Source organism: Haliotis rufescens, unplaced genomic scaffold (genome assembly GCF_023055435.1).
Source record: "Haliotis rufescens isolate VD_foot unplaced genomic scaffold, xgHalRufe1.0.p SCAF_11, whole genome shotgun sequence".
NCBI lineage: Eukaryota > Metazoa > Mollusca > Gastropoda > Lepetellida > Haliotidae > Haliotis > Haliotis rufescens.
In genome coordinates this window covers 36,771,138-36,798,204 of record NW_025963791.1, presented here as the reverse complement: position 1 = coordinate 36,798,204, position 27,067 = coordinate 36,771,138, and the positions used below count along the sequence as shown (strand labels likewise).

The 27,067-nt window shown below is 39.1% G+C and overlaps 1 protein-coding gene and 2 long non-coding RNA genes across 5 annotated transcripts in view; 2 read left to right on the top strand and 1 right to left on the bottom strand.

The window, feature by feature from the left end:
* LOC124153089 (probable E3 ubiquitin-protein ligase HERC4) overlaps positions 1-16,865 on the top strand; it is a 56,113-nt gene extending 39,248 nt beyond the window's left edge. For all 3 annotated transcript variants that reach the window (XM_046526232.2, XM_046526230.2, XM_046526231.2), the window contains exons 22-29: positions 14-61; positions 151-217; positions 2,536-2,618; positions 3,700-3,808; positions 5,909-5,983; positions 7,514-7,616; positions 9,343-9,395; positions 10,079-16,865. In XM_046526232.2, the coding sequence (XP_046382188.1) occupies positions 14-61; positions 151-217; positions 2,536-2,618; positions 3,700-3,808; positions 5,909-5,983; positions 7,514-7,616; positions 9,343-9,395; positions 10,079-10,234 (694 nt within the window). In that variant the 3' untranslated portion in view covers positions 10,235-16,865. The remainder of the gene's footprint in view (positions 1-13; positions 62-150; positions 218-2,535; positions 2,619-3,699; positions 3,809-5,908; positions 5,984-7,513; positions 7,617-9,342; positions 9,396-10,078) is intronic.
* Positions 16,866-20,634: 3,769 nt separating this feature from the next.
* Positions 20,635-22,940, top strand: LOC125378027. Its single transcript, XR_007219987.1, has 2 exons — positions 20,635-21,121; positions 22,767-22,940. It is a non-coding gene; the product is annotated as an uncharacterized LOC125378027 (long non-coding RNA).
* On the bottom strand, positions 22,424-25,439 carry LOC124143992. The gene is made up of 3 exons (XR_006862361.2): positions 24,635-25,439; positions 23,789-23,909; positions 22,424-23,452 (listed from the first exon to the last, which is right to left on the bottom strand). It is a non-coding gene; the product is annotated as an uncharacterized LOC124143992 (long non-coding RNA).
* Positions 25,440-27,067: the final 1,628 nt, after the last annotated feature.

The following is a 27,067-nucleotide window of genomic DNA, read 5'->3' as shown; positions in this document are numbered from 1 at the left end:
AATTTTGTTTCAGAGTGCCAACGATAGACGACATGAAACAACTGCTGCCTACTGTAGGGAGGTGAGTCGCCATTCTTGTGTTGTAGGTGTGTCATGATGTCTGACACGTCAAGGTCCATCCATTATGTGGAGTGTGATTGTGTGTTGCAGGAGTTTGCAGCATTTGTTGGAGCATGAGGGGAATGATGTGGAGGAGATCTTTGGCCTTACGTTTGAGGTGGGTATTTAGAATATGGAGGATATTATATGAGTGTTCATGTCATTCTATGTTTAAGACACAAGTTTCTGAATACCGGAATTTAGGCATGAGTGTCGTAATCATAGAGACCCGTGAAGATTCCGGGGTAGAATAGGTAACCCATGCTTGCCGTAAAAAGTGACTGTTTGTCGTATAAGGCAACTAACGGGATCTGGTGGTCAGGCTCACTGACTTGGTTGATGCATGTCATCGATCCCAATTGCGTGGATCGATGCTCGTGATATCAATCACTGGATTGTCTGGTCCAGACTCGATTTTTTACAGACCGCCGTCATATAGCTGGAATATTGCTGAGTGTGGCGTTAAACAACAAACCAACCAACCAACCAACGTAATCATAGTATGACATGAACAATCATATAATGTTCTATTTATTACCAAAGAAGACGTCAACATACAGAGACAATTTTTAGTGTTTACCTATAAGGACAGCTAGTTGCAACAGCAGCAGAACCACAATTTGTGGAATGACGTCAACAATCTTCAGCTATGACGTGTTCTCGTGTGACGTAAGTCCGACCTCACATCACAAAAAGATTCGAATGACATCAACAATGCCATCCGGATGATGGAAACAATACACTGTTGTCTTGTGACGTGATGTGACCCTAGGGCACATATGATCTTTATGAACCCCGATAAGTTTGTCCTCGTAGGTAATGAACTTAAGTAGTAAACAACGAGTGGGAGTTGTTTATCATACTATAGAACACTGCAGGGAGAATAAACCATTAGAGGCTCAGCCCCAAGTGGTTTATTCTCCCTGCAGTGTTTTATTGTACAATAAACAACAACCACTTTTCGTTTATTTCTTATATGAGATATCAATATTATGTACATCCTCTTTTAGGATGTTGATAAAATGTACAGGCTTAAAAAATAGTTACCTTAGTTGTAATAATGATGACTCCCTGAATAGAATCCGACCTTGGCAATGTTGGACAAGTCCATTTTATGAACAGGTGGGTTAAGTTTGGTAATCCCCACATATTCTCACAATCCTCACGTCGATTATCTGTACCTCCTCTCCTAATACCGATTGTCATATCTCTCCCACTTTTGGGTGCAATCGTTCAGCCACTGCGTTTAGACACTTCCCTCTCAAAACTAGAGTTGTGTTTTATCGTGAAGTATACCACGCTTCGTTCTTCATTGCTAATTGTGATTTATCTCATAGCTATCTTATATTACACTATAAATGATCAGTTTACTGACTGTTTTTTATGGAGTATTTTGATTACCAATCACTTAATCGTACAATGTATCTCAACTCACTTAAATATAGCTAACCTTGACACCATTCTACTAAAAACAGTTTCAAATGGTCATAATGACTATGTATGTGAATGGCAGTCAAGGGTGATTGTTTGCTGTCATTGTGGGTGTGCTTTGATATGACTGAAATACTGTTTAATGCAGCATTACAATGAATGGCATGAATTGTTGCTCAGGTTATGGACCACTGGCTTTCTGATCCAGACTCGCCCCAATCCTTTGTTCCTTATAATAGGTCCTTAGTTCTCCATACTTGAAATGAGAGCAAACTACATTGGGGATTGGTAGGGTTTTCATGAGTCACGTTGCTGATTCAGTCTGTGACTTTAGCCACTGGTATGAAGCCCAAGTCTAGTAAAAGTAGGTTGTTTAGTAAGTTCAGATAGTGATAGCTTAATACTACTGAAAATGATGCTACGAGACAGGACTCCAATGTTTTGAGCACAGATTTTTGATAACATGTCATTTGAACACATGAAGATCCAGTGTAGAACAGGTCTTCAGCAACCCAAAGGCAACTATGCTTGTCGTGAGAGGCCACTAACGGGATCAGGTGGTCATTTTTTAAAGTTTTTGAAAATGGAATTAAAAAGAAAATGTATGGTGGACTTGTGATGATGCCACGGTGCCTGAGAACCAAAACTTTCTTCTTTTTTAGCCTTATGTATTCAGTTGTATCATAACTCCTGTAGATTCTCAAGTAATTGTTTGCGTTATTTTAGCTGAAGCAAGACTTGATTTGTCTCTTATTTTTTTGACAATTTTTCAATGCTTATAATGTCTGTATGCAGGCAGGTAACTTTGAAGATGGGCAGGTAACATCTATGGGTCACCTGCTCGACTGTCCTGTTCCTAACACAGATGGGATCGAATCCTAGATTCAACTGTTGACAACTGGTGTTACATGGTGCTTTCCTCCTTCAAGTAGTCTAAAAGCTATGAGTTATTTTAAAAATAAAATCTAAATGGCCCAATTGACTTACTCATTGACTGTTGTGCAGATCACACTGGAGGTGTTTGGGGAGGTGAAGACATTGGAACTATGTGACAACGGCAGCAAGAAGTGTGTCAATCAGGACAACAGGTAGACCTCCCTGTGTTCCCTTCAATAATGAAATAATGAAATGTTCCTTCATTCTATCTCCTCACAGCATGTCCAACCTCAAGATGTGCTATTTTAATCATCATTGACTGATCGATTTCCTTATTGCATCATAGGTACAAAATTTCTGATATGACATATGTATCCTAAATGTGTGATCATTCATCAGGGCCCACTTGCACAAAGCGATCTTAGCGCTAAGATGATTTTAACTCCCATACTCTAACATAGGCTTACGATGGTCTTAGCGCTAAGATCACTTTGTGCAAGTGGCCCCAGAAGTTGCCAGAACTATACATGACTACCAGCAGATATACCGGTACTTGCACTCATCAAATTTGGCATGATAAGTCAGACAGTTTTTTTTTCCAAATCTTGATGATAGATACTCTGCCTTGTTATTATTGGAGGCTCTGGTACCTACCAATCTATGCTACATGTAGTCACAAGAGGTGACTTGATTGATCTGGTGGCGAGGCTCAGTGACTTTGTTGATGGTGTATCATCGTACCCTAATGGTTTGGATCGGTGCTCACAATATCAGTCACTAGATTGTCTGGTACAGACATGATTATTGACAGGCAGGAATATTGCCAAATGCTGTGCAATTTCATTAAAATCAGATCTTAGTTCTCTCTGCCACTATACAAAGATCTGAGGACATCCTTTCGCAAACTTTGACTGATGAAATGACTAACATGAAGTCATAATTAGCCAAGCAGAAGCAGCTTTCTCCAGCTATATGGTACTAGTTTCAAAATGGTGACTTTCACATTCTGACTGTCACTTTCCTGATCTGGTAAGCTATGCTCTGATTGGTCGGATGAAAGGTCGTTCTGATGTGACATGTAATGGGATGTCCTCAGATCTTTGTTTAGCCGTATTGAGAACTAAGATCTGATTTTAATGAGATTGAGTGCCGTGTTTAACAACACGCACAATGGAAACTACACTAAATAACTGTAAAAGGCTATAATAGATGACTGAAACAGAGTAAATATTCAGTGACAGACCCAAATGATTCACTCGGATGGTTGATACCCTAGTTTACACTTCTCCCCAGGAAAGAGTACGTGGATCTCTACATCGACTTCCTGTTCAACAAGTCGGTGGAGAGCCAGTTTGAAGCCTTCAGCAGTGGATTCCTCAAAGTCTGTGGGGGTAATGTCCTGGTATGTATTTTGACATTGGTCAGAATTAGAAATAGAAGCAATTACCAAAATGTCCAGAAGGTGATGTCCTGCAATGTGTTTCTTCAGTTGGCAGAGTAATTGGTAACTATTTGTGGGAATACCAAGTGAATGATACAAACTAAGATACCAAACATACCAAACACTGATACATCCACAATATCTCACACATGTTGAATGTGAATGGATATTTACAGTTCTTTCAAAAATATGTGTTATGCAGTGGAATATGTCCAATTCAGACTCGGTTGAGACCAGTAAAAAGTCGGGTTTACAGCGAGGTCCGATTACACAGATTACACAGAGTACAAAAAGTTGGACTGAAGATAAAACGAAAAGCAACGATCATTCTTCTTTGTTCGCATACAAATTCATTGTACATGAAATATTGACATGGACTGGCATTAAATACACATTAAAACATTCTTTACTTGAAAATGTCATTGAGAATGGACTGCTTATGTTTATGAAGATTGTTTTTCAAAATCGTGTCCTCAGTCATTGTTTCGAGGTAAAGTAAGTGGTTCACTATCAAGGGTTTTGCACTGACTTAAATTCCACAATTAAAGCAACTTTCTTAGCAAGTGTAAGTTTGATACGCTATTTCTTTGCTGCTCCCTCAGCCATTGTGATTGATAACGACAAGCTGTGTTTATCGTTATTTATTGACATGCTCATGACACTGAGTTAATCTAATTTAGCTGAGTTTCCTATTAACAGGTGAGTAAGTTCCAGTTAACTAAGCGGACAAATGTTAAGACTACATGCAGCATTTGCAATAACTGAGCTTACTTCAATGTGAGAGAGCTTCCAGTCCTGTCCGGTCCGGTCTGGTTCAGTCCGACTTTGACAGCTTCTTTTCAATAGAAAATTGTTTGTTGTGACCGTAAGTTTAGTCCAAAGTGTGAAATGTTTGCATTCCAGACTATAATATATTGTGGAGTCCATAATGACAAGGCTTCGCAAGTAACAAATTTAATTCAAAATCTATTGGAGTTTGTTGTAACCATGTTTTACACTGAGGGATGGAGTTTGATGTGTCTAGAGTTGACAGGTCAAATATTAGTGTCAGTTATTGGTAGCGGCAGGTGCACCCCCCACCGATGCTTTAGATGGACCTGTGTGAATGGAGGTAAGCAAAGGGATTTGCTGGCTTCAGTGTCTTGGCATGTATGTATATTTTCATGGATGTGTTTAGCTCTATAAAACATGCACAAATGCAAACTGAAAAAGAAAGAAAATCATTCACGTGAACTTCCATGTCATAAGTTTGTAATTTCATGTCAGACTTACTTCATTCAGTTTCAACATTTAGAGATGTTAACCTTCTAGCGCCTCACAGGCAGCTTGGGTTGTATACTCCCCAGGGAGCTGAGAATGAAAATCGAGTGCTCACTGATCCATTGACCGGGGTAATAATAGTGTAGCACTATGAGCATCCACTTGGTGAATGGAATCTGGCGCAATATAAATGCACTTATTATTATTACTGCATGGGGCAGTGAAGACACAATCATGACTTATTGTGAGGTTGTATGGATCATGTAGTTGTTGTTGATTTGTAACAATAGTAAAATACGACACTGAGGTTATTTCCTCAGCATGGACCATATTGATGACTACACTGAGGGTGGAACCTGCTTATTTCTGGTGCAACAAGCTTTGCATCCAAACATGTACTTGGTGGAAGTTAAACTTAGTTTCTTAAGTGAAGCCCTCATGTGTTAACAAGTTTGGATGTACTTCTGTGATTTTCTAGGTTACAGGTATTTCAGGGGATCAGTAATTTTATGAGGAAAGGACACAATATTTTTATAGTAATGGAATGTTAACTAAACCAGAGAGAAGTATAATGCATTGGTCCAACTGTTTTCATGTTCTTTCAATTTCTGGAGTAGATATAGATGACTTCCTCATAATAACGCCTTCCATGTGTTCATTTACATGCATCTGATATGACAGGTGTTATTCTGTTTGTAATTTCTGTTCCTGTTCATAATTGCAAATTGAGGAGAGAAATCCCACATCGTTCCAAACTCTGAGCATGATGACAGATCATCAAACTCTGATACTTTTCTTCAGGAGCTGTTTCACCCTCAAGAACTGCAGGCAATGGTTGTGGGCAACGAGAATTATGATTTCATGGAGCTGGAAAAGGTGACTTGAATATTAGTCATACATTATGAGTTTGTAACATTCTGTGCAAATAAACCTAGTCTACTACCCCAAACACAGCTGATTTACCAATATATGTGGCCTCTGTGTGAACATTGTTTTCATTAGATTGTCTATGTCGTTGGACGACCATGTTTATTGCAGTTACTCGCGCTAAAACAATGGTTGTGGCGTCACACAGACATGGTAAATACTCAGATGACGGCTTGATAAACTTGTCTTTGAGATGTTTTACAGTTGGTCATGAGATAAGCGAGAACACAGCAAGTGTTCCTTACACTTGAAACCCATAATACAGGGATAAACATGTGGACTATTATCAGCTCGGCTAATAACCTGAAGAACATCATCCTGGACTGTGACTTTGGATTTCTGAGCTAAGTCACAGGGTGGTTCAGTTCATAGGTAGTTCTTGTTTTTGATTGTTGTTTAATGTCGCACTCAGTAATATTCCAGCTTTATAACGGGGGTCTGTAAATAATTAGGTCTGGACCAGACAATCCAGTGATTGACATGAGGATCTATTTACGCAATTGGCATACGATGACATGGATTAACCAATCCCGTTAGTCGCCTCTTACCACAAGCTTACGGAGCTGAAGACCAATTCTAACTGGGATCTTAACGGGTTCACATTTAGTAACTATAGTAATCAGTGGGTGGTCCTGGGTCAGTGTCCAGTAAAACCCCATGCATACCTGACATCAGTTATAATCAAGGTAGTCATAGTCATAGTAATGACATCGGGTGGTCATTCTTGCTGACATGGTTGATGCATGTCATTGTATCCCAATTGCGTGGACCGATGCTCATGATGTCAATCACTGAATTGTCTGGTCCAGACTTGATTATTCAGACTGCCGTCATATAGTTGGAATATTGCTGAGTTACGCGTTTAACAATAAACAACAAACAAACAAAACAAAAAAGATGTGACAATCTTGTTTGCATATAGGAGTCCACTTAGGGATCATGTGATTTATTATCCGCTAGATTCCCAACTGTTCATAAGACATATTTTTCAGGCAATGTCATCTGTGGTTTAAGCAGTGTTCGAAATACCTGCCTGCCCGACCGTCCGAGACAGGTTGATTTCAACTCGGGCTGCCAGTTTTTCAAATCCCCCTGCCCGACGGTCGGGTTATATTTCATATGTGAAAATATTCTAAATATTTCCCGATGATAAGCATTAATTCACATGTAAAGATGAATGATAAAATGTAACCAAAAAGAAACCCTGTTAGCTTATCCTGAGAAACATATGATTATAGTGGGCAGGCAGGTTTTGGTCAGGGCTGGCAAGTATTTCAGCTAGCCAGTCCTGTGGTCTGGCTGAAATTTTTGGGAGTTTCATACCCTGGTTTAAGTAAACAAATATCAGGTTATTCAGTGATGATATCTCAGTATCTATTGTATCATGATCCTATGTGACGTGAGATGGGATTAAGGCATTATTCAAGGAACATATGTTTCAGCCATTGTCATGATTGTCTGACCGTGTCCTTGCTTCAGAACACGGAATACAAGGGAGAGTACCACCGCTATCACCCCACTATCAAGATCTTCTGGGAGGTGTTTCATGAGATGGAGATGGAGGATAAGAAGAAGTTCCTATGTGAGTAGATCATACGTGTGTAACGATATATCAAACTACATTGTATTAATGTTTTGCACTTGTTTCCCATAAGATAGTTCTATATCAATAATAATACAAAAATGCCAAAAGTATTGACGATAGTATGCATAACAATCGATAGTTTCAGTAATTGCATTTAGATATAAATATAACATAAATTATGCAAATTTTTCAAACCTGCCTGTTTGGTTGTTAGCAATCATTAAGACAACTTCAGAGTAGAGTTACTTTCCCTTGGTTTGAGTTGGAACAGGGAGAAAAATGGTTGTCTTTGAGATTGTCAGCAATACTTAATTCATTTCTTGACCGCCTCCGTGGTCTTGTGGTAGAGCGTCCGCCCGGAGAGAGGAAGGTCCAGGGTTCGATCCCGGGCCGCGTCATACAAAAAGACGTTAAAAGATTGTACTTGTTGTTACCCTGTCTCGCGCTCAGCATTAAGGGGCTAAAACAAGGACTGGTCAGCTCGGAGTCAGTATACTGTGTCTGAGTGGGGTATTCATGTTAAACTGCGGCATGGTATCTCAGTGAGCTAGCACTATAAATCGGCATCAGTCCGGACTAGTACAAGCAGCCACACACACACACATACACATGCATGCACGTCGCTATATAAGTGCAATAATCTTGGACGCGATGTTAAACCCAATTTCACCTCACCTAATTCATTTCTTGTACATTGATTACATTAATATGATAATCAAGCCTTAAAGTTGGGTACTGTCGCAGTACTATTGCAATAGGGTGGGCTACTATTGCAATAATTATGTGCCATTAGCTACTAGAATCAGGGCCCGGCAAACCAGTGGATGACAGCATGAGATTCACTCAGTTGGGTGTCAAAACCAGCCTGGCATGGGGAGGTGTGTTGATCTAGCAGGGGCGACTATTGGGGCCAGGACCAGACTCCATACTGGGTATCAATTACTAGTAGCTAATGGCACAGTAATTGATACCCTGTATGGAGTCTGGCCCTGTTTCTGGTAGCTAATGGCACAGTAATTGATACCCTGTATGGAGTCTGGCCCTATTTCTGGTAGCTAATGTAACAGTAATTGATACCCTGTATGGCTCTAAGTCTTGTGAACGAATAGGCACCAAGTATCCCATCCCAAGCAACTTGGCTGATTGCGTGTCATTGAGCCCCGATTTTGTGGATCATTGACCCTGCTCAGTCACTTGTTTGCCTGGCCAGGAAGTAATGTTATGGCTTGCCATGATATTTTCATATGACTATAGTTAATCTGTCATGGCTTTGGGATTGTCATATGAAAATATTGGATGTTCATTAACTTCTTTTGAGTAATATGTAGCTGGATTATTGTTTACTTCAGCGTAAAACTAAATTCTCTCTCATGTGTACAATTCTTTCAAGTGTCCTTGTAGACAGGTGTGGCAGTTTGTTTACAGGAAAGCCCATATATTCCAATGTTCTTTTCATAGTAGCTTGCATATGTAACAGCTAACTTGACGATACTTGTAAATCTTTTTAAACCGTTTATTTCAATTTTACGAAAACTGTAAAACACCACAATCCACTGACAATAACAAGTTTTAGATATGACTTTTTTTAGTTTCTTACATTACAATTGAAACCATATACCCGATACAACATCACTCTGAACATCCAAGAGATGTCATATTATGGTATGAGGAAAGCACTTTAATTGATCACTGACAATGTTGTTTTGTGGGTTTTGATCTTCAGTATTCCTGACTGGCAGTGACAGGATTCCGATATTTGGCATGAAATATGTGAAGGTGAGTCAGATGCTGCCGTCTACTGAGAACTTCAGGGAGTTCAGTTATGTACTCAATACATGTCAGCAATAAGAATCTGGTGCAAGCTTGGTCCCCAGTGTCACTTACCAGCTCATTTAAACTTATTTGCAGAAAATATAGAGACTGAAAAAGGAAATCAGATACAGATAGTGTTTATATACAAAAATAGTTCTTGTAACAGTTATTTTGGACAAAATGCAAAGTTGCCATTGGAATAAAAGCTACAACAACGTGAGCTCTTCTACCCTGTGCTTAGAACAACCCCATTTCATGCCCCCCTCATTCTACTAGGTACGAAAAACTCGTGTTATGAAACGGCGATATAAAGTGTCAGCAAATATGAAGCTGGTGTAAGCTAGGTCCCCTGTGTCCAGTGTATATCTCTTTTGTGAAGAACAGGTTGCCAACACAAAGGCATGGTTCACCTTGGGTCCGAACCTTCAATGCGTCTCATCCTGCTCATGTGAAGGATAGGTTACTTGTGTCCAATGTATTTCTCTTGAAGTGAAATATCGAAATGAAAACATGGTTGTCGATTTCTGACATGTTGCTGAAATATTGCTGAGTCCAGGTTAAACAACAAACAAGCAACTTATATGAGATGAGATAATAGTGTTAGTGTACTCCTATTTCACCGGATGTGTGTGTGTGTGTGTTGACAGATGGTGATCCAGCCTACAGGGGGAGGGGACGATTACCTGCCCGCCGCTCACACTTGCTTCAACCTCCTTGACCTGCCCAAATACACACGGAAAGATGTCCTCCGAACAAAGCTTCTCACCGCTATTCAACAAACCGAGGGCTTTGGATTGGTCTGATCCACACTTGAGCGGATGTGCTTGTCAGTTTGTGCCAGCTATGACTGGTGCCATTCGGTGTTGTTTGGTTTGTGCTAGCTGAGACTGGTACTTACCTTTGCTTATTTTGTTAAGGTCAACAAACTCGCAACTGAGGCAGATGAAAGCTTGAGCTCTCTTCCTTGGTGAAACTGTACCATTTGTATTCTGTACGAAGAAGAATAAAGAGTCTCCATTAAATCTTCCAGCCGATGTATATAACATGACAAAACATTACAATGTATTACACATTCTATATAACATCAGGTATTGCAAGATCACTTTGTGAATTATAATTTACAGTTTGGTGATAAGACCCCATTATCTCATGTCTCATGATTTTATACCACTAAAATAATATATTATTATACTGGTAGTTAATCTGTCATGCCGTGACAGATTAATTGTAGTAATATGAAAGAATCGGGTGATCCTTAACTTGTTCGGAGTAGTATATGTGAAATTATTATCGTAAAGTGATACACTATGATCGTTACCCTCACTCCACATGTGATCACCAACACATCTTTTATTCCTAGCAATAACCTATAAGTAATTCTCGGTGCTCGTCCTGAAGATGTGGATGGCTGAGTGATATTCAGTATTCATCATGTGCATCGTCCCAGTGTTACAAGGTTCCAACTGGATGCTCATTAAGTCTGTCTCAGATTTACGTTCACCATGGACGACGAAAAGAGGTTGCTGATGAATCGTAAAGCCGTATGCTCAAACAAGGATATCAATCACTGACTAGGTGAGGGTCTTCGCTACCCAGATAGATGTCCAAACATTCATATCATTCATCCGTTGGACTGGCAGTGAGCACACATGGCTTATGTCAAACCATATTAACTATGTTCTATACACAGTGATGAGGCAATGACAGACTTGAAATGGGTGGGCAGCCCTCTGTCTAAAACTTGCTGTCTTAATCAGACCAAAGTACTGGGTTGTTTTAGAAAATATGAAGTACTTTCACTAAATTAGCTATTAACCTGAATCCCCCAGGAAGGAAGTGTATGTTGGGTATGAAACTTGTGTCCAACGTGTGGATTTCTTTGCGGTGTTAGAAACTAAGAAGGTCTATGAGATTTGGGGCTGTAGTATTTGAATGTTAGGACCCCCTAAAGCTGGAATAGGACAAAGGAAGGAACCCCTTGACTTTTATTGTGAAACTGCTGTGTAGCACACAATAGCACAAAGTAGCAAGAAGCAGTCTCTGCAAGGTAATTGTAGGTCCTATTCTGCAGCCATTGTAACATCTTATATACTACTTACGGTGAGGAAACCTCTATTTGATTAACCCCCTGAATAAGTTACATGTGCCTCACATTCAAGAAAACAAATTAATGTTCTCTTTTCTTGCAGACTACCAGTATTTAAAGTATCCAAAGAAGTAATGATTTTAATAGGCATTTAGTAGTTGGAAGAGCAGCATGAAACTTGCCACAATAAATAAGTTGATATCCATGAAAGTTTCATGTTTCCAAAGAATACAGTTCACTAATTTTATTTAATTTTTCTATTTAAGATGAGCACCTGTGTATGTTGAATCCTTGACATTCCTGATCACAAAACAAAATACTGCCCACCGAAAATCAAATGGTTGCTCCCTAATTGACATATAGTATTAGTCTTTATCATATCTATGTTATTATAGAGTCCTATCCTATCCCCATGGGCATTGAATGGCAGACTAGGTTCCCAGTACCCCACTTATGTCCTAGACAGTGCTAGGAAGACAGACAAGAGAAGACAACTCTCATCTGTGACCCTGCTGATGTGAATCACCATGACCTTCTGTCCTCACAATCAACACATCTCATCTTGGCTTCTTTACTTCCAGGCTGCCCTGACTATAGCTGTACTGGTATGACTCCCTGGCTTTGTTCCCTCACTCACTGACTCCAGATGTTACTCCCTCTCTGTATCTATGGATAGTCACCATCACTGTAGTGCCAATTTGTTAGTGGTAGGTAGTCCCAGGATGAACCGTTGCAGTGAAGGTTTAGTGAAAAGATTGGCTTACTGCTTGTTTCTGTTACTCTAGATTTCTGTTAATTATATATATGTGCATATGTGGCAGAAATCTGTTGATGTAATTCGAAGATACAGTCACTGTTTTACTCATACATTACACTGAGTACAACCTATCTTCTCTTTGTGGGCAACAGACACATCCTAGTCCCTGCTAGGAGACCTGGGTTGCTGGTTTTGACACCAAAGGAAACACCAGCCGACATCAATTTGTCAGTACTTGATTGGGCTGGGACGAGTCCAAACTTACTACTGGGTACCCGACCCTACCCAGGTACCTGTTGTAGGCCTCAAGATTATGGTACAAAATGGGATTGGGAATTTTTACTAGGGACCTGGTAGAATCTATTTAGATTAGGGCTGAGACGATACACCGACCGCGCGATCCGATACGTATCACATACCTTGCTCACGATCCAATACATATCACGATACTTGTATGTGCTCGTATCTGTAGTGCGTAACCCATATTTTTCATAGACAGGATTTTCAAATACCTGGCACACTGATGATTTAAAGTTGGCAGTGTCAAGTATGGTGACATAGATGAAAATATTTACTTTTTCACTACTAATTAGTGTTTGGTGTAACATTTATCAAAGAATACATTTAAGGTAAGAATCGATACTTTTTACTTTGTGTGCAACTGTGATCGATACTTGTATAGGAAGTGAAATATTGCGATGAACCGATGCGTCAGTGTATCGTCCCACCACTAATTTTTTATACTTGTATAAAACGATCTGATCATGCATACACAGAAGTTGACTGAAGATTTGTCTTTACAGAAATTTATTCAAGTCAGAAGAAATGAGTGCAAGGTGAATTCAAAATGCAAACACTAACGACTTGTAGAGTAAGTTACCATGGATCTTTATTGTTATTGCTCTGGAACACTATATCATGTGACGAACCACAGTTAGGATATTTTGGTTTGTATTAGGTCCTACTCAGGACCCACCTGACCCGAGTTACCTGTCCCAGCCCTTGTTCTTTGAGATAAATTGATTTTCATTTAAAGCTAATTATTGTATTTTGTGGATATGTACTGTACATCAGTTGAATTAGTGCTACAGGTGCCCTCAAGTCATGATGTTTATAGTGTGAGGCAGTATCTCCAGCAAGAACACTCATGAACTCCGAGAATGGCAGAAGTAAATAGTGCTCCAGCCATGTACTGCGGAATGTGTGTGAAAGTTAGCTAGATGTCCAAAACATTGTTAGTTTGTAACCATGGTAACTAGTATTTTGTTATTCGTTACTTTTCAGTAAAGTGTTGAAACTTAGAGGATATGAGTAAATATGATGTATATATGATACCAAAAAGCATTTCATGTCAGGGAAAATATTGTAGTCATTTTTATATTTCAACACAGACACTGAATGTTCAGAATAAAGTGGATATGAATGACTTAATTTGATTTGTATGGCTATTCTTAAAAATGTTTTCCAGACTTTGTCCTAAAAACAAGATACTGTCAGTAGTTTGTTCCCAGACTCCTTATTTATATACCTGTATTCACATGGGGATATTTAAGATTGCTTTCTTTGTGAGCATGTTACATTGACATTGAAACTGGTATTACAATAGGACTGTATGTGAGCCTGTAATATCAACGAAGGTCAACAGTTCGGAAGAGAAACAGATTGTCCCCCCCAAAATGTTAAAATTTATCATCAAGAGATAAATCTGTTTTCTTGGCTTAATTTCTTAAAGGCATAATATCAATGAGTTTCGTGTGGTACATTTTTCTGTGACACAAGATGCATTCAGTTGCTGCAAGTATATATATTAATCCCATAGTCAGACATGGAGAGTCAAGTTTTTTGTTGATTGATCTACCAGATTTTATGTTAGCATTATTTGATTGTGTGCAGCTTTAATAAAAGTTTTCCTTATTTTGTTAGCATGATCGTTCTGTGTAGCTGCAGCTCAGTGACGCCTAGGGCCAGACTGACGTACCTCTTTTATGTGTCACCATCTTCTCTTGTATGTTTGGAAAAAGCAAGGACTAAACTCAAAATCAAAAGAAAAAATTCAAAATGGGACAATGAGGTCCACAGGAGAATAATAAACCATTCATTTAGTTTTCTGACTTGATGCATTGTTTTGTAAATTGGCTTCAGAACTCTTTTCTGAAAAGTATATTGGCTTGGCCTTGATAACAAAATTCCCTGGAAGATAATTGTTTTATGAGGATTATGGTGGGTCTCTGTGGCAGATCATCTTTTTCACACTTGTATTGTAATGACGTCATGATGATCGGATACTGCCCATTCTTGTGATCCTCGTTGTTTTGGTGTTACCTCCTTTTCTTGACTGTTTTTACCCCCATTGTGGTATCAGTTATATTTGTCTCACTAGGGTTGTGATAATGTTCAAATCTTACCTCTTCATTTGTGTTTTACATAACTGCAGCTTTATTTACAGTAGTGTTGGTAGACTTATCATGGAATTTATGTAATTTGTTCATTTTCACAGCACTGAATGAGGGTGCATGTATTAGAAAATGAAGGCATAATTTGTTGTATTTATGGAACGGCCATATTCATGTATAATGATCTGCCATGGATCTGCCACAAAGTCTTTCCATGGTTCAATCCTCACATGCTACAATGTATTCACAGACTTCTACATTTCACTGTTCCGAGGACGCCCTCATCTCGTTGAGCTATTTCCCAGAGTAACAGATTTATGTTAATCAACTTCAAAACCACATGTATATGCTTGTCACAATATCCAACAATTTGGGACAATTTGGCCAAAATGGCAGAGCACTGATTGAACTGAATCTTGCTTGATGTGTCACCATACACTGGCAGTTGTGACCTGGTCGTTTGGTTGTCACCATACACTGGCAGTTGTGACCTGGTCGTGTGGTTGTCACCATACACTGGCAGTTGTGACCTGGTCGTTTGGTTGTCACCATACACTGGCAGTTGTGACCTGGTCGTTTGGTTGTCACCATACACTGGCAGTTGTGACCTGGTTGTTTGGTTGTCACCATACACTGGCAGTTGTGACCTGGTCGTTTGGTTGTCACCATACACTGGTAGTTGTGACCTGGTCATGTGGTTGTCACCATACACTGGCAGTTGTGACCTGGTCATTTGGTTGTCACCATACACTGGCAGTTGTGACCTGGTCGTTTGGTTGTGTCACCATACCCTTGCAGTCGTGACCTGGTCGTTTGGTTGTGTCACTGTACCCTTGCAGTCGTGACCTGGTCGTTTGGTTGTCACCATACACTGGCAGTTGTGACCTGGTCGTTTGGTTGTCACCATACACTGGCAGTTGTGACCTGGTCGTGTGGTTGTCACCATACACTGGCAGTTGTGACCTGGTCGTTTGGTTGTCACCATACCCTTGCAGTCGTGACCTGGTCGTTTGGTTGTGTCACCATACCCTTGCAGTTGTGACCTGATCGTTTGGTTGTGTCACCATACCCTTGCAGTGGTGACCTGGTCGTTTGGTTGTGTCACCATACCCTGGCAGTTGTGACCTGGTCGTTTGGTTGTGTCACCATACCCTTGCAGTCGTGACCTGGTCGTTTGGTTGTGTCACTGTAACCTGGCAGTAGTGACCTGGTCGTTTGGTTGTGTCACTGGACCCTGGCAGTCGTGACCTGGTCATTTGATTGTGTCACCATACTCTGGCAGTTGTGACCTGGTCGTTTGGTTGTGTCACTGTACCCTGGCAGTCGTGACCTGGTCGTTTGGTTGTGTCACTGTACCCTGGCAGTAGTGACCTGGTAGTTTGGTTGTGTCACCATACACTGGCAGTAGTGACCTGGTCGTTTGGTTGTGTCACTGTACCCTGGCAGTTGTGACCTGGTCATTTGGTTGTGTCACCATACACTGGCAGTAGTGACCTGGTCGTTTGGTTGTGTCACTGTACCCTGGCAGTAGTGACCTGGTCGTTTGGTTGTGTCACCATACACTGGCAGTAGTGACCTGGTCGTTTGGTTGTGTCACTGTACCCTGGCAGTTGTGACCTGGTCATTTGGTTGTGTCACCATACACTGGCAGTAGTGACCTGGTCGTTTGGTTGTGTCACTGTACCCTGGCAGTTGTGACCTTGTTGTTTCGTTGTCATCTTTCCGAACTTCTTGGGCAGGTTCCAAACAAACAGGGATCTTTTGGCTACTCTGTGTATCATAACTCCTTGTACTGGTCACTGAACAACTCTCCTCGATGACCTGTCCTAGTATTGACATCTAGGAAGTCTCATAGTGTTAACAACAGATTTCCCCGATCCAAGGCCAGTTTGACTACAGCAAAAGCAGCCCAATCAGGCACTCTTTTAAGTCACCTTCCAAAACATGGACATACTTGAACGACTATCAAGCACAATTCTCATTAAATGTTGCATTGATATGTACGCTATTAATTGTATTGTTGATCTCCACAAAGACTACATCACTTGCAGTCACTCTTTGGACTGTTTATGGCAGGCTGATAAGTTTGTATATTATGTACAGTGACAATGTTATGATTATGTATTAAATGACCATCATGCTTTGTATTATGTACAGGTCACCTTCACAAACGGTGTATTAAAATATTGAGATGCTTATATCACTTTTGTCTTTTCTTTGAGGGTTTAAGGATCTTCAACAACCCATGCTTGTCGTAAGAGTCGTCTATCTGGATCGGGTGGTCAGGCTTGGTGACTTGGGCTTCTTCTTTCCCTTTGTTCACTTAATGAAGGGCCAGAAGTAACCCTGAAACATCACTTAAACATTAAAGTCATAAGAGGTGACAAACGGGATCAGATGGTCAGGCTTGCTGACTTGGATGATGCATGTCATCGTATCCTAATTTCGTAGATCGTTTCTCATGATGTCAATCACTGGATTGTCTGGTCCAGTCTTGATTATTTATTATATGTCATATGATAACGAGTGCACCATTGAACACCTAACACAAAATAAAAAGGACAAATTACGTCACAGGTTATACATGATTTTAGAAATGTGCAAAATATTTAATTGTCATCATGAAGGTAATTAGATGTATGAGAATTTTTACCAACACTAAATGAAGAGATAATGATGAATATAATGTGTCGGAAAGTCTGACATTAGTTTTCCTGAAGCTTTAGGATAAATATTTGAACATAGCAAGTCTTTGAACCAAGCTGATTTTCTAAGATGTTGGCAATGTTCGACAGTGCAAGCATATAGTAAAAGATTGATCTTGGGGAATGGAGTTGATCATGGTTAGATTTCCTCATTAATTACGACTAATTCAGCCTATTGCACTCATTTTCTTATTCTTATTCTTTCATCATCAAGAGAGCATTTGGTCGGTTCAATTCCCAACCCCCAATGATGTTAAACTATGGCACTTGTTGTTACCCTGCCTTGTGCTCGACATTGAGGGGATAAGACAAGGACTGGTTGGCTTGGTATACTCAGATTACTGAGTCTGGTATGTTTAAATGGTGGCAAGGTATCTCAGAGGGCTAGCACTATGCAGTGCATTCATCCAGACAAGTACCGGTAAGCATGCACATGTTTTTCTGTAAGTTAATGTAAACAACATGAAAAGTGGTTGGTTGGTTTGGTTGGTTGGTTGTTTAACGCTGCACTCAGCAATATTCCAGCTATATAATGGCAGTCTGTAAATAATCGAGTCTGGACCAGACAATCCAGTGATTGATATCATGAGCATCGATCCACGCAATTGGGATCGATGACATGCATCAACCAAGTCAGCGAGCCTGATCGCCGATCCCATTAGTCGCCTTTTGCGACAAGCATAGTCACCTTTTATGGCAAGCATGGGTTGCTGAAGACCTATTCTACCCCGAATCTTCACGGGTGCCTGCAGGATGGGTTCCAGATAGGACTTCTAATAGATCAGCAGACACCATTCCTCGTTAGCTTCAGAAACCCAAAGGACCACCTAAATGGTCTGGTGGTAGAGCGTCCACCTGTAGGTTGGTCATATTAAAAGACATTAAAAGAGGGTACTTGTTGTTACCCTGCCTGGCGCTTGGCATTAAGGGGCCAAACAAGAATTGGTCGGCTCAGTGTAAGTATACTGTGTATACTATCTTAAGCAGATTTATTTGAAATGTCTACTGTTGGTTTAAAAATACCCCTACCCTGGATCCAAGGGAGAACATTATATTCAATACCCAAAGACAATTATCAAATACTCAAAGTGAATGATAACAGGTGAGCAAACGTGGTAAATACTCAATTGCTTAAAAAATTATCTGGGAGCCCTGATCCTACATAGGTCTAACAGAAAATATAGACCTAGATTTAGATGCAGAGCTACAGATAAGCAGCTTATTTGCGTAAAATACCCCTCCAAAATGTTCAAAACCCAATTACTTTCAATTGCATACAGAAACGCATGCATTAAATGAAAAACTCAAATGTATAAAAACAGCATGTGTAAATACACAATGAAGCTTTTCCAGCAAGCGTACAAAGGAGCTTATTTCCAAAACACAATTACGAGCTAATTTAGTCAAGCCTATATATTTAGAACAGCCATATACATCGAAAACATTATTTCATTTTTTTTAAATCTTTAAAAGTTCACTAATTTTAGGCAAAACCCAATAGAGTGATGAATAGGTGAGTAAAACAGATATTGCTTACCCAATGAAAAATGTAATAACCCAATTAAAATAGAAACCCTAGAGTAAAAACTCAATTGCTCAAAAAGTCATCCGGGGCTCTGTAGATACCAGGTGTAAACTGTGATGTGATTTTTTAGACAATATTGCTGAAAACATACAAAATTTCTTAAAGTTTGAGTATGTGTAGATCGTGTAATTTTTTTATTGCACATACAACATACATATCACATGACAAATTTCACTGTCACACATACACAACATTTCAATACAACCAGGGCATAAATAAAATAGCTACAGGTATTATAATTGGATTGACTTTTTGGGGTGTTTCGTACATGGGATGGCAATGTGTCATGAAAATCATGTATGAGAATGAGTGAGTGAGTACATGCCAGGGAGTCTGTGACAAACATGTGGTTGATAGCATGAACAAACATCTCATCGGATATAACACAAAAACAACCAGTTCCAACATGTAGTCCTTGCGATATAGTCAGTCATTGTGGACAGGCTCCAGTTTAGTTTCAGACGTGGCATCTTCAGGATGATCCGAATTCTGACCGTCTGCGCTGCCACTGCTGCTTTGCTTCAGTTCAGCAACACATTCCTCCACAGTTGAATAAGAAGGACAGTTTGCACCAAGGGTGCTGCTCATATCTTCGTGTATTTCATTTGTTGTCATGCCCTTTTTATGCAGATACTTAATCACAGCTCGTTTCGCAGTTTCATCCATTTCGTAGTTTCTCCCACAGCTGTCAAAGTCTTCAGATGTCTTCTGAAAACAGATGCAGTAATATTATCAGTCTGTGAGCTCTGTAAATTCTTTCGTGACACTCGTGTTATTCCGGGACAAGCAGGTTCCGGAAAGTGGCGAGTGGTTACGAATGTCCAACTTCTTGTCATTCGTGACCAACTCGTGTTAATCCGGGACAAGCCGGATCTTCATGCAGGTGTCGGAAAGGGGCGAGTGGTGACGATAAAACGCTTCACGGTGTTCAGTATGTTATCACTATCGAAAATTCGGACCCGGATATAATTTATTTCTGATTCGCGAACGTCTTTAAATGTTCATGAAATACATTTTGCAGAAAGTCAAAAGATAATTTTCTTATAGTTAAAAAAAATATCATTTGCATACAGGTTCCGATAGAGCAGGGTCTACATAAATATAAAAACACAGTTTGACTTGAATAAACCTCCAGGAAATTATGACATAAAAAAAAATAAAGCAGCTTTGTTTTAAATTAACGTCCTACAATGACTGCAATGATTTGTTTTCCCCTTTATTCGGCCTTTAAGCAAGATAACGAAACAAAGAATTACACCAGATGCAGGGTTATTAGATGACATTAAAACACAAATCCAAGGGATAAACCTTAGAAAACGGGCGTAAAGTTGTTGCTGGCGTACGAGTTCTTGAAAAAAGACGTTCTTAGCATCATTGTGATGTATCAGCGCGTCTGTAGGCTAGTGGCACAGTCACTGGGCTAAATATGCGAAGGTTGCATGTTCGATCCGCGGGAATAATAAGAAAACATTTGTCATTTGATTTTCCATTTCATTACATTGTGTTCAAATGCAAAATAAATTTCTAGCGAGAAACATTAATATGTTACAATAAGAACGGAAGTTGTAATTATAAAATCCCCGGCATATTATAACATCCCTGTTTCTGAGATTTAACCTGCCTGGAGAACAATCGGATGACGTCACTGGAGGTTACAAAGTCTTGTTAAAGGGGAAGTGTACACGCAAAAATCACTTTCTTTCTTATTTTAAACAAAACGGAATTTTAGAATTAGTTAGTATCAGTGTTTGAAAATATACACTCATTTTTCTCACAGTCAATGTAGCGAGCTCACAATAAGAGTGAAAATGTCATGCCGTTATGAGGCCTCGTTTTCCGAGCTAAACAGGCCTGAGTTATCCCCCTTAGATTATGACGTAATTGGTGCCAATTTAACTGGGTCCCTGTCTTGTCACAACGCAAAAGATATCAAGAACCAGTTTATGGTGAGACAACATGGCATCCGATACCTTGCCTGGTCCGAAGAAGTTCCCTTGACCCTTCAAGAAATCGCAAAACCATACGATTTTGAACCAAAACGAGCAAGCTTCGCGGTATGGAAACGATGAAAATCAAGTGGAAACAAGAGAAGACCCACATCACCTAATTTGTCACCCGACATCGACTCCACATCTACACAATTAGGCCTACCAGTGACAACGTGGTAAGAATAACACTTTGATGTGTGTATACCTAAATTACCTATATGCTCATTATTACGTTTTTAGAAGCGGAAATGTCATATTCTAAGAGATTTTTGTCACGCCTGGTGACCCGCATGCTTCGTCAGCAGGCCTATTCATCCTGTCCCACCCTGTTACGACCCTATCGCCGGTATCGGCATTGTCGTCAATCTGAGTTTGTCTGTATTGGGTGTAACTATTCCCACCACCTATAGGCTACAGATCAATGCTACTTGCCAATATCAAGAAACAAATACGATCTGTCGCCAAACGTTGTCTCAACAAGATTACACAATAGCTGATGACGAGACCATATGCTTAGAGTAACACGAAAATGGGGTACGTCCCAGTACGTTTCTAAAGTCGGTTGCCGAGTGGTAACGTACTGGGGGAAAAAGATATTCTCTTTGATTTTTTCCCATCCGAGTTCAAAATACCTGCCATATTTATTGATAAATAATTGGATGTCGTACTTCACACTTCACACCGTCCCCATTTGAAAGTGAAAAGATAGATCACTCAATTGATTTGTTTAGTGTTTGAAACCAGTTACTGCAGTAGGCCTACATTATCTTATTCTATTTAATAGATAATTGGTTATTGGTTTGTTCTGACAACCATTCATAGAAAATGCATTGCAACTTTGCAGAGAAACTATTTATCATCTATTATGGGGCCAGATTTTTTAAAAAAATGTTTAGAAACTATAAATAAGAAGAAATATCTAATATATAATTAATTATTAAAAACAGTGGGTTGTTTAACTGAGTGGACCAGATATATGTAAAATGTTTACAAAAAGCTCATTTACTGTCACAAAAAATACATATAAATTATCTAAGAAACCATAAGTAAAACTTGTTGAATATTAGTGAAAAATATTTGAAATTGTAAATCTTTGTTTGGAAATTTGGACCTCCCAACCTGACCTTTTGAGCAAAACATCTGTAACAACCACCCCCTAAAATGCAAATGAAATATGCAATCATTTTTTTATATGAGTGAGTGAGTAGGGTTTTACCCCGCTTTTAGCAATATTCCAGCAATATCACAACGAAAAGGGCTTCACATGTTGTGCCCATGTGGGGAATCAAACTTGGGTCTTCAGTGTGATGATCGAACGCTTTCACCACAAGGCTACCCCACAACCCTTTTTTATATTAACACTTGAAATAAAGTTTAGAAAACATATAATATGATTTACTTTCATCAATTTATTTTATTATGCATTTTAAGATCTCTCATGCACAACAAACAAATCTGACAAGTAAAATAAGAGATTTGAGTACCATAAATGTTTATTTGCCAGCAAGTTGTGAAAGCATATGTAACTTGTAAGGTTATTAAATTACATCAGTGATATTGAAACATGCCCACAATATTTCAAGAAGTATTCAAACCTACAGTAATAAACACATCATGTCAACATGATAGAACTATAAACTGTTTTGGTATTTATTGAATTATTAACATGTAATAAAAATTATGCATATATCATCAATACAAGTTACTTCTTATATAAGCATCCCTCCAGATTTAATGACAAAAATATATATGTAAATGGTATGATATCTTTTTGTAATGTTGTGCATAGCTTGACTTATAAAAGACACTTTTTCATTTCAGAATCTATCTACAACTCATAAACAAGAGGTTCACTTTGGGGATTTGCAGAAATAGTTGAAGAATCAGAGAAAAGTTATTCCATCTTGTGTTGTCGAGGTGATTCATGAAAGATTTCCATCTGATGTATGTAATGTTTTTCTCTATGCTCATTAAAATAAACTTTTTTCATTGAAATCTTGTTTTATGGTCTCTGACAACAATCAGCCTTTGCTGCTTCATTTGATAAGTTTCTGTAATACAGGATGGCTGATGCTGGATCAGGTAGTTTTGGGCAAGGGCGAGGGCCGGGGAAAAGACTGAAGAAAATATCACAAGCACTGGCTAAATGCTCAGTGGCAACTTGTTAGTGCACTGGTTGACTATTTCAAAAGTACAGCTCTCTTGTTGTCTGAAGCACTGTACCTCACAAGACACTCTAATATTTTATGACTTGTAACTCTGCATGAAAATAAACACAATTTGCACTCAATGAAAATGGATCTCAACACCAGGGATTCCTTGTGGTCTGGTTGGGCAGGATACTCTCACCTTTCGCGAACACCTGGTATTATCACTATTTGATAGCGATTCATTAACACTTGCTCAGGATTTAGTCAGAATCGTACCATCAACTGTTTTTACAGAGATTTCATATGAATATGGAAAGGGTTTTGTCGCATTTATACTCTTCAATATCATTGTGGGACCTGAAAAATATAAAAATAATTTAAACATAAATTTGTCAAAATAATATGTACACTGACTAAATAATTGTAAAAGAAGGTGGTAATAATCTTCAGCAGTGTCAGGCATGTCACTGGGTGCCTGAAGACAAATATCATCAGTTAACTGTGTACAAATTGTATCAGATCTAACCTGTTATATGTCATTCACAGTATACTTTCATTTGTCATCCACACTACACTTTTACAAAAGACAACAATATAGAATATAATAGATACACAAAATAGTTCAATACAGAAATTATTTGCATATAGTATTTACATTGTGTGATTATTCATTGTCAAAATATTATTTTGTACCTCATACTGTGAAGCACGGTGTGCCATGCTTCTTGTGTACATTGGACAGCGACTTTACACCATGATGGACTGGGGACCTGTACTTTCTGGGCATTGGTGTCTGGCATGACTTGGCTCGAAACTTCATATTTGAAAGATACAACATAGAAACATTAACACTTTTGTCATCTATATCGCACTATCACAAAATATAAAATGGTAACTTGATTTTTTTCATGTATAAATGTGCTATAAATTGTATATGTGTGTAAATTGCATTGAACATGAAATTTGAATATTTTAGGTGGTAGGTGGGCAATGATTTTGGATAGTGACTGGATATTTTGTCAGCTACAAACCTGCAAAACCAGATATCTTTTTAAATAAAAAATATATAAAGCCTCAATATAAAAAATAAACATGTTGCAACAATGTAATTTTGCGGATTTTTGCTTCAACAGTCTGAATCAAAATTATTGTACATGATTATTTAAAGATTAGGTACACACACAAACACACACAGAATTTCAATGAGTTTATATAATTTATAATTTGTTTTCCTGTGTTATTATAAAGTTTATTAATTACCGAAATGAGATGATCTGTGTTAATTCCAGACGGGAATGGCTGTAAAACTAAAACATTACGTAATACAACTTACTCCATCAACAGGAGTTTAAATTGCTGCATACTGCAACGATCAGCTGATCAGGGGTATCGACATAACCATGCAGGAAGTGAACATGTGAACGAGACAACATCGCGGATGTTCATGATTGTCAAGTGAAACAAATATCACCCTACCCCTGCTAAAATACATTACTTAAATACTACTGTGGTTAGAATAAACTAACACAGCAAACTTACCTGATCGAGTTACTTCAACTTTACGGCGTTTGTTTACAAAAACATCCCAGTCAGGGTTTTGATGAGAGTGCTGTCCCTTTGGCCCGTTTCCATATAAGGATCGTACACCATCCGCTTCCGATCAGTTTCAGCACAGGACCAGATGTAACTAATAATAGTAACAAAAACGGCCTTCGGCCTCTTCTATAATTTTTTGGCTAGTTTTTTTAATTGTTATTATTAGTTACATATGGTCCTGTGGTTTCAGAACCAGCAGGTATCTAAACTCTCACGGAAGACGACAGCAACTCAGCAAGAGCCAATATGCGCAACACAAATGAACGAATAAGCGCAATTCATACAACGGACCCTTCCAACCATAATCGCGAATCTTACAGTATGTTATCAGTGCATTGTTGTCTTCACAGTCGCGATTTTGGAAAACGAAATAATTTTAGAGTAATTGTGCTTAGCGTTGTATCTTGGACAGCTCGGCACCGAACAAAACAATAGCTAGGCTGCGCATCTGAGAAGATAGAACCACACACCTACATACACCACGTGAAACGCGTCTAATAAAGTCTTATGACGTCATTCCTTTATCAATTGGCACCAATGACGTCATATTGCAAGGGGCATAAGCCATGGTGTGTTTATTATGGAAATAGAACACTCTGTAAATGTGAAAAATATGAACCGATTTTATGAATAAAATAAATTTGATACGTGTGATATTTTAATTGTTTTGCCTCCGAAACTACTAGGTAAATACTTTTCATGATGAAAAAGTACAAGAAAAATAGGTTCATTTTCGTGTATACTTGCCCTTTAAGTTGTTTGTCACGACATACCAAACAGGTTCCTCTAAATCTTCCATGTATGAATCGGTCTCTGTTGGTAGTTTAGTATCATAATATTGATCAACACGAATTCACAAGAACGTAATGTCGACTAATATTACATAACCTCCGCACCCATTCAGTTGTGATAAGCTGTGGGAATGTTGAACCAAGTGGATGTGACCAGAACACACAGAGTCGCCTTGGGGAGACATTGCCTGCTTGGAAAACACGCCATCGTATAACTTGTTAGATATATATTCGGGTCTTTTGTTTTAATTTGTACATGATTTATAATACGAATAAATGTTGGTGTCAGGAAACATTTTACATTTATATATCCCTTTGAGAAGATATGGAAATGAATAACGTTGTCATTTTACTTGGAAAACGGGTTGGAGCTAAACGCCACCGAGCGAAAAACAATCACTTCTGAGAATATTGAAATTGTGAAGGATTAAGCACATCTATGAGGTTATGGTCGAGAAAGGAAGACCGAGGCGAGAGGGTATCGGCAATGTAAGACGGAGGAGCGAAGCTTACATTGCTGATACCCGATTGCCGAGGTATTACTTCCTTGACCATAGACCCGTGAAGATCCGGGGTAGAATAGATCTTCAGCAACCCATGCTTGCCGTAAAAGGCGACTATGCTTGTCGTAAAAGGCGACTAACGGGATCAGGTGGTCAGGCTCGCTGACTTGGTTGATGCATGTCATCGATCCCAATTGCGTGGATCGATGCTCATGATATTAATCACTGGATTGTCTGGTCCAGACTCGATTATTTACAGACCGCCGTCATATAGCTGGAATATTGCTGAGTGCGGCGTTAAACAACAAACCAACCAACCAACCTTGACCATAACCTCGGAGTGCTTTGCCTCACTTATAAACCGTCTAAATGCAAGAAATAAAAAAAATATTTTTAAAAACAAAACATCGAGATATCTCATAGTGAAACATTACAGTGTGCGGCGGTGTAAAAGCAATGCGACCAAAGCGTGAGAAGAAACAAGGAAAACTAGGAAACAGTAAGACCTCACACCCTGGAAAGGTAAAACCTCCCAAGAAGCTGTCACGAGATAGAAAGATATCTCTTTACAATAGGCAAACGTGGCAGTGAGTTTATAATCAGTTTTACTGTACATACTGTTTCATGATCAATAATCAGTTACAAGCATATAACACAGACATGTGTAGCACATGCGCATTTACATTAATTCACCACGATGTTCCTGGCATGAATGATATATATGTGTCTTCATTTGAAAATAGTGATTTCAAACAATGAATATCCTTATTACGTAACCTAGCTATGTTCGGGGAGTGAAATTCTTCACATACAATGTGGGGTAGCCTAGTGGTTAAAGCGTTCGCTCGTCGCGCCGAGGACCCGGGTTCGTTTCCCCACATGGGTACAATGTGTGAAGCCCATTTCTGGTGTCCCTTGCCGTGATATTGCTGGTTTGTTACGGCGTAAGACAATAATAATATCCTTTGATACAAACAGTGATGTAAACTGTTGTTGTTCTCTTCCCTTTTTTTCTGTTCCCGTGAATACTCAAAAACTTTTAAGAAAGTATATCTAAACAAGACACGGAGAAGCATAGATTT